The 8,698-nt window shown below is 34.4% G+C and overlaps 1 protein-coding gene across 1 annotated transcript; it reads left to right on the plus strand.

Moving 5' to 3' along the window:
• The first annotated feature begins 249 nt into the window (after positions 1–249).
• Positions 250–7,353, plus strand: LOC106795567 (protein MAIN-LIKE 1-like). Its single transcript, XM_014766164.1, has 5 exons — positions 250–310; positions 5,361–5,692; positions 5,778–6,437; positions 6,518–7,114; positions 7,189–7,353. Exons 1-5 carry the CDS (start codon positions 250–252, stop codon positions 7,351–7,353), a joined length of 1,815 nt encoding a protein of 604 aa, XP_014621650.1.
• The last annotated feature ends 1,345 nt before the right edge of the window (positions 7,354–8,698 follow it).

Raw genomic sequence — 8,698 nt, forward strand, 5'->3', positions numbered from 1 at the left:
GATTAGGAGATGTCGAGGGAGTCACGCTCCCTACGAGCTTGGCATAGTAACTAGACAGAAAGAGTGTGGCCGTGTCGAGAGACACACATGTCAGTTTACACATGTTACACTCTAGTGCACGTGGTGTCAGTAGATAGATCAAATGTCACACCCATCACTATCAATCATCGTTAGTACTAATATATTCCTTACGGATTTGCGTCTTGCCGGCAACTAGAGTTGTTTGAAGACATCAATTTTTATTTGGGTATGGAAGTGTCTCACAATGGTCAAGAATTTGAAGTGACCCCAATGAGGTTTAATGCGAGAGGTAATGTCCTGAGTTGGAGATTTGAGTTAGTATGTCCCATGTAGGTCGCTAAGGACCGGGGAGATCACACCAACATGATGCCTGAGGAGGACAAAGTGTATTGTAAGTTTTTACAAGATTTAGAGCTTTCATCTAAGGAGGAGAATTGATTACCTTCCTATGTTTATACTTTAGGCGTAGTTCAGTACCGTTAGTCAGGTAATGATCTATTTTGATCCTAAATCCATTTTGATATTTTGATGTTATTTGAGGGGTAGGATATTCAATGAAAATGTTTTTTTTTTAATGTAGTAGACGTGTATCGATTATTTTACTACTTTTACACTTTGGGCTATATCCAAATTTCTTCTAACGTGATACTATTTATTTGCTTTATTTAGGTACAAAGGCTTGATATTATAAATCGGTGCTCATTTATTTACGAATTTATTGTGATATGAAAATTTAATGCTTTTCAAGCAATGCACTTATTTTACTTTATTTTATTTTCTTTTTTTTATAAAAAAGAAAATTAATGAGATATTTTGCCAACTTAGAAATAAAAATCAAGAGTTAATGATGACTATTCCGCAATATTTATCATATAAATAGTTTTTGAAACAAAATTTCATAAAAAAAATTTAAGGTGTTACAAGCAGCAACAATGACAGTAGCTCATCCAGCAAAAGTTGAATACCCACGGGTTGAGACCAGTCTTTTGCAAACATGAAGGATACTTGTTTATAGTTTAGAAGCTACAAAGATTTGGCCTTTCCAGTTTGGCGTGAACCAAAGTATATGAACGAATGAATCCATCATGAGCAGCAATATGTAAACTGCGAATACAGGATAGGAAAGTTTTTGTTGAATATATTCTGAAAGGAGGTTGAGGGCGCTTATATGCTTACAATATATGGTTGTCATGCATTATTTTTTTTCATTAGATTCTTGCACCAAGGTTTGTACTGTAATAATTTGAAGATAATTGACTATTTCTTGGATCGGACAAATATTTTCTCATACCAATAAAAAGTGTAAATTGAGGTGTTTCTTAATTTTTTTTAATGTTGAGATTTGCAAGACACTGAACTTTCTTATATTACCATATTTATCTTTATTCATGCACGGGAATCCAGTATTTTCTTAATATATGTAACGCCTTCCCTATTTGTATATCTCACACTCAAAAACTACGTTCAAGTTACTTGGGATTCCGAATTTTCACATTAAACGGGTCCTACATATAAAAGTTACATATACAATTAGCCACAAGAAGCGTACTTTGATTATGCAAGAAAGAAAAACAAAAGAAAATAGTTTTTGTGAAATTTAACGTATTAGTTTTTGGTTATTAAATCTTCTTTATTAATATTATGTCAGAAGTTTTTGCGCATTTGAATGATGGCATCATTCATTTTTCCCCTCTAAGCCTGTAAATTTTTTTTGTGGAACTCTAAGCCTGTAAATAAGTACATTTAATCTGGAGATTTCCCATTCTTTCCATTTCCAATCTTCTATCATCATTCCGACATAAAAAAAATAATCCAAAATAAAAATTGTAACATCATTCAAATTGACCTTAATAAATGTAAATGCACTCCAAAGGCATCATCATCCATGATGATCATGTTGAATTTTTTTTTTTATCTTATCAAAATGTTAAAAGTGACGAACGAAGTCTATTTTTCTTTTATACTTGATCACGTTTTTTATAGTTACATATATTCACCTGATTGAGCAACAATCATCTTCGTTTTATTTGTGACGATAGTTACATATATTAAATCACTCTTAACCCCTCCAATGTTAGATTCATATCATTCAAACTATTTTATATACAAGTTACATACACAACTAGGATAGTACCCGCCCCCCACCCGACCTCACCGGCTCCATTGTTTAAAAAGTTGCCTTGTGACATGTATCCATTTAGTGGATACTCATGAATTTGATCAATATATGCGGATATCTATGGGCATTCAAGGAAAAAAAATAAAAAAATAAACAATTTATTAATACATCACAATAATAAATTAATCAACACAAGTAACGAAATATGAAACAATTGCACTAACCAACAATTTATTCAAAACACCTGAATTCCATCAAAATGCTAATCAAAATACTTCAACTACGAAGCTAAAATATTTTAATTTCACAAGTCCATAAACATATATAGGTCATTTAAGTAAATTCCATATTAATGGATACTCAGTTACCGGTACCCAACTCCCGGTTAATAAATAGGTAGAAAAAAAAATCTTTTAATTATCCACATATATATATTTGGTTATTAAAATCCGATTTGTTACAAATTTTACCCGTAATAGGCATGGATATTTTTGTCATCTCAAATTCAACCACATATAGAGGAGCAATACCGCAACATGGCACGATGCAGTAGTGAGACGTTCACGCAGGATTAACCACCATGCTTGTAAAAAACATGGAAATATTGAATTATTTCTTACATACAGTCAAATATTAGGAATTGGATTTCACAAGTAGATTTTGGAGGGATAATTGGAGAGGGGGTGAGTGCTTAGCAACGTCACATACTAGGCTTTTTTTAAACTCGCAAAAAGAGGAAGTAAAAAAATGTGGGTTTTTGGGAGGGTGATAGGTGGAGATGGAACCTTAAGTGGAGAAGGAGGTGGTTCGAATGGGAGAGGAATTTGATTGACGACGTGGAGCTTTCGGTGGAAATTCACAAGGAGGTGGGGGATGCGTCTTGGTGGGAACCAGAACCAAATGGGACATATAGTGTGCAATTGGCCTACAAGACCTTACATGATATACATTCTATTTCTCATGAGCAAAGTATGTTTTCTCTTAGGCTGTTGCTAGGTGCACCTAGCAAACCCAGCAATTATGTGAAGTTACACAATTGCTCCTTATAATAAAATTAATAAATTAAATTTTTTTAATAAAAAAGCCTTTCCCCCGTTTTGTTTGAAACTTTCTTCCGCGACCAAAAGCCTTCTTCTTCCTCCTTCGATTTCTTCTTCTTCTTCCGTGACCCAAAGCTTCTTCACCTTCGAGTTCTTCTTCTTCCGCGACCAGAGCTCCAAGTGTCCAGCAGTCTTCTCCCCGCGTCCAGGTCTGAACCATCTTCCGCGAGAAGGAAATGTGACGGACTAGATACCCGCCGAAGAAGCTTCTTCTGCGTGTGTCAAAGACGTTCTCATTTTTCTCCTTTAATCGCTTTTGATGGCCATAGGGTAGAAGACATGTTTGGTCTGGTTTGGTTTTTCATGGAGTGCTTTTCCTTCTTGCGGAAGAACCTTCTTTCGCGAGTACCTGTTTTATAGAATTTTGGATTTTTTTTTTTAAATTATTCCAGAACCATCTTTTGTTCATATTATTATTTAGTTTGTGTTATTTATATATGCATTTGTATGTGTAAATTGATATTATATTTGGTGTGATTTATATATGCATTTATATGTGTAAATTGAATTACAATTTGGTGTGATTTGAGTAGGATGATTAATGAAGCTAAGCTGTGACTTACACCGCCCATAAGGCAGTGTGGTTGTCAATTAGCTAATGGTATTCAGCTAAGGCACTGTGGTTGTCAATTAGCTAACAATTACAACTCAAATATGAATCATAGAAACAACTTTTAGTTGCTTTTGATACATCTTGATATGAAAATTTGATCAAACATGAATCATGGATGTCAAGCTAAACATGCACTGAGTTATGTGGAAGGTGTTGGAATTAATTCGAAGTTGAATTATTGTTACCGACTTAAGATCGAGTAGTGATTCTTTAAAAATAAGAACTAGAGAAAGCGGTAGTGTGCTTTTAAAATTTAAAGAGAATGGCAACTATATTGGTTGGCACGAGTGTCTTATAGACAATGAGCGTGGGTCAACCAATGTGTTTAAAGGATGAAACATTGAAGTCACTTAAAATTAGTTGAATGTAGATAAGAGATACACCAACAGGTAGATTGTTCCAATTAGGAGTTTTATGATGTTATTTGCTTTTGTTTATATATAGTTTTATGATGTTATTTGCTTTTCAACAAACTTGATTGTTCCAATTAGGAGTGTTGATAGATTGATTTGATTCGGATTTGAAAAAAAATGATTGAATTTAATTAGTTCAATTTAGTTTGAATTTCATGATTTTTTCGTCTAATTTGAACTAAACCAACATGATATTGATTTGGCCTCATTGACAATTAAACAGTTGAAGTATTTGAACTTCTATATTAAGTGGGAGGGGGGGCTAAAAACCTATGTCAACCTTGATGTGTTGTAATAAATCAAATAAGACCTATTTTTGAAGGCCAATAATGGCTGGCCAAAAGAAAATTCGTACATAGTCAATGAAGTCATAATCAAAACACCAATTGGTGTTTCTCAAGGAAACCATTGCGTGACATGGTTGTGTCCATTTGGAATATTGGAGTGTGTGGTTGCGGAAACCATAATTTTCCTGAACATCATTGATTGCCCGAGAGTTTGATGTGGTAAAACTTAATATTTTCATATATTCAAAATTTCCAACATTTGATGTGTCAGTTACTACTTTTGAGCAAAGGAAAAATTGTGAAGCATTTGGTGGACATGCCTTTGCCAAGTGGTTTCAGTTGGGTTTATCACCAAGTTCACCAAGTTCATAAGCTTCACAAATTTATGACCAAGTTCACAAGCTCCTCATATAATTTCTTTGATTTAACTTGAACTTAGAGATGAATTAAAGGAATCTATACCACTATAATTGATTCTAATAGCATGTATAAAGGAAAGAAAAATAAACCTTCTGGTTTAATAACTAGAATTGTGTCTTGAGAGAATCACAATGACAGAATTTGACTTCTACTAATCAATTGAATTATATTTGGTGTGATTTATATATGCATTTGTATGTCAATTATTTGGATAAATTATGTTGAACTAAATATATAATCTGTGGATTTGGATAAATTATGTGGATTAGTTAGGATTCGAAAGCTTTGTTACACAAATTATTTGAGTGTTTAATTTGACGAATAAAAGTAAATGTTCTTCATGATTTCAGATCATGGTTAGAACATGAGGTCTACGTCGTGTGGTAGGCACAAGTAGAGGCAGAGACCTTAGTCAGCATGTGGCTGAGGATGTTCCTCGGCGTCTTAGGCCCACTGCCTCAACACGTAGGCAACGGGTTACCCAGAGAGTCGAGGATGTTCCTCAGTTGCCTGAGGATGTTCCTCAGTTGGCTGAGGATGTGCCTCATGCGTCTGATGGTAGCCCAGAGAGGACAAGAGCCGTCGATGGTGCTGAGTCTGATCGAGTGGCTAGTGATGGGACAGCTGCTGATGATGAGGGGTTCCCCGATGGGCCACGTGATCCATCTGTTTTGATAGGATTTGCTGATGATGTGACACACAACATATGGAGTGGACATGTACGTACTTATTTTATTCCAGTAATTAGAAAGTAGTTTCTTTTATTTTGAAATACACAAATTTATAAACTGTTATTCAATTTAGAAGCAACCCGATCTCAAGTTGGTCTCCCATGGTAGGAAAGTAGATAAATTTGGGAGACCGGCTGTTGAGATCGAAGGTATGATTGCGGCCACCGAATTGGATCCATTGATCAGGTGTTATGTGATCACCACTGATCCTGGACTCATATCCGCCTTTGTTGAGAAGTGGCATAGGGAGACGAGCAGCTTCCACCTCCCAGTAGGGGAGGTGACGATCACTCTAGACGACGTTTCGTCGCTCCTGCACATTCCGATTACTGGCGTGCTGCATTCATTCGAGCCACTGGCTACATCTGACGCAGTGGCCCTGTTGACAGAGCTACTTGAGGTCACCCCAGACGAGGCTACAACTGAGACACGTCAGGCAGGTGGGCCTCATGTTCAGTTGTCCTGGCTTCTGGACACGCACCAGAGTAGGTGCTGGGCCAGGCAGTGGGTTGCTGCAGCTCGGACGTACCTACTTCATTTGGTTGGTTGCACTCTTTTCGCTAACAAGAGTGCAACCCATGTCCATGTTGTGCACCTGCAGACATTCAGAGACCTGGGACAGGTAGGGGCATTCTCTTGGGGAGCGGCAGCTTTGGTCCACTTGTACGATCAGCTTAACGAGGCGTCGCAGGCCCCTACACGGCAAATGGCTGGTTACATTTCACTACTTCAGGTGAGTATCACTGCTTGTAATTTAAATTAAAGTAAAATTCAATCCATGTTTGATTGCTGATGTTGACTTTGTGTTTGTAGTGCTGGATTTACGAGCACTTTCCATCAGTCCACAGGTCTGTTGTTGACGATGGTTATGCTAAGGCTAGTCCACGTGCCTGTAGGTGGCTTACGGGTAAGGCCCAGATGACCAGGATTAAGGGAGCCCCTTACAGAGCACGTATTGATGCCCTGACAGTCACTGACGTCTGTTGGATGCCGTATGCTGAGCATCGGGGAGTTCGGGGCTATGACTTGATCTCCTCGTACACGGGGCAAGTCAGATGGGGTCCGATCATCGTCTACCTTCGACCAGAGAGGGTGGTTCGGCAGATGGGGTACATTCAAACTGTTCCTTCGCCATCGGTTCGTGATTCGTTGACAGGTACTGATATAGACGACCGGTGGGTACACTTTTCAGATCATGTAGCGCCTACAGGGGAGCTCTGTGTAGTTCCTGGGCAGGTGGCCCCAGACTACATGGAGTGGTATTTTCAGATTTCGCACCCCTTTGTGACGCCGACGGAGGACACTGCTGAGCCGAGACCTGCGCCTCCCCCTCCCACTCATGATGATGACTTCGTGGAGCCACCTGTCGCCGAGGTTCCAGTCGCGTCAGATCCCCCTACGCATTCTGTGGTAAGCTGTGTACTTTTTATTAATTTAATTATTTTTTATAAATCCATACTCACTTGTTATTTTCACTGAGACAGGTTGATTGCACAGCATGTGTCAGGATGGGAAGGATTGCTGAGCATTTGGAGCGCGTCATCAACCTCAGGATGGTGACTGCAGGGACTGACTTATATGATATCATGGATCTTTGTCTGAGGATAGCTAGAGATGACGACCCAGATGACAGTCTTAGGCCGCGATAGAGACCCCGCATAGATTATGATTTATCTTTTTTATTGTATTTGTTTATGTATTTAAATTTTAGTATTTGTTTTTGTATTTGTTAAAACACATTGACTTAGATAATGTCTCTATTTCTTTATGTATTTAAATTATCTTTTTACTTAAATTGTTAATTTTAGTATTTGTTTATGTATGTCATAAATATAAGTTAGAAATTTTTAAAAATAAGTTAGACATATTAAAAAATAAGTTAGAAATTTTAAAAAATAAGTTACAAATTTTAATTGATTGAAACAAATAAGTTATAAATTTTAATTAAATGTAATTGATTGGACAAAATAAGTTAGAAATTTTAATTTATACTGAAAATTATTATATAATTTAAACAACAATAAGTTAGAAATTTCAAAAAAAGAAGTTACAAATTTTAAATAAATAAGTTAGAAATTTAAAATAATAAGTTATAAATTTTGAAAAAATAAGTTAGTCATTGAAACAAATAAGTTCCAAATTTTAATTGATTGAAACAAATAAGTTAGAAATTTTAATTGAATGTAATTAATTGAACAAAATAAGTTTGAAATTTTAATTTATACTGAAAATTATTATATAATTTAAACAACAATAAGTTAGAAATTTCAAATAAAAAAGTTACAAATTTTAAATAAATAAGTTAGAAATTTAAAATAATAAGTTAGAAATTTTTAAAAAATAAGTTAGTCATTGAAACAAATAAGTTCCAAATTTTAATTGATCCAAACAAATAAGTTAGAAATTTTAATTGAATGTAATTGAATGGACAAAATAAGTTAGAAATTTTAATTTATACTAAAAATTATTATATAATTTAAACAAAAATAAGTTACAAATTTCAAAAAAAATAAGTTACAAATTTTAAATAAATAAGTTAGAAATTTAAAATAATAAGTTAGAATTTTTTAAAAAATAAGTTACAAATTTAAAATAATAAGTTACAAATTTTTAAAAAATAAGTTAGTCATTGAAACGAATAAGTTCCAAATTTTAATTGATTGAAACAAATAAGTTAGAAAATTTAATTGATTGAAACAAATAAGTTAGAAATTTTAATTGAATGTAATTGAATGGACAAAATAAGTTACAAATTTTAATTTTTACTTAAAATTATTATATAATTTAATCAACAACAAGTTACAAATTTCAAAAAAATAAGTTAGAAATTTAAAAAAATAAGTTAGACATTTAAAAAAATAAGTTAGAAATTTAAAAAAAATAAGTTAGAAATTTAAAAAGAAATGAGTTAGAAATTTTAAAAAAATAAGCTAGAAATTTTAAAAAAATAAGTTAGTCATTGAAACAAATAAGTTACAAATTTAAATTGATTGA

The sequence above is a fragment of the Glycine max genome, chromosome 13, assembly GCF_000004515.6.
Source record: "Glycine max cultivar Williams 82 chromosome 13, Glycine_max_v4.0, whole genome shotgun sequence".
Lineage (NCBI taxonomy): Eukaryota > Viridiplantae > Streptophyta > Magnoliopsida > Fabales > Fabaceae > Glycine > Glycine max.

Bases quoted from the DNA above. Each gene is read 5' to 3' on its own strand.
- LOC106795567 (XM_014766164.1), top strand. From the start codon at position 250: ATGGAAGTGTCTCACAATGGTCAAGAATTTGAAGTGACCCCAATGAGG. The intron at 311-5,360 runs GTAATGTCCTGA...GTCGTGTGGTAG, and splicing joins AATGAGGTTTAATGCGAGAG to GCACAAGTAGAGGCAGAGAC. The intron at 5,693-5,777 runs GTACGTACTTAT...TATTCAATTTAG, and splicing joins ACAACATATGGAGTGGACAT to AAGCAACCCGATCTCAAGTT.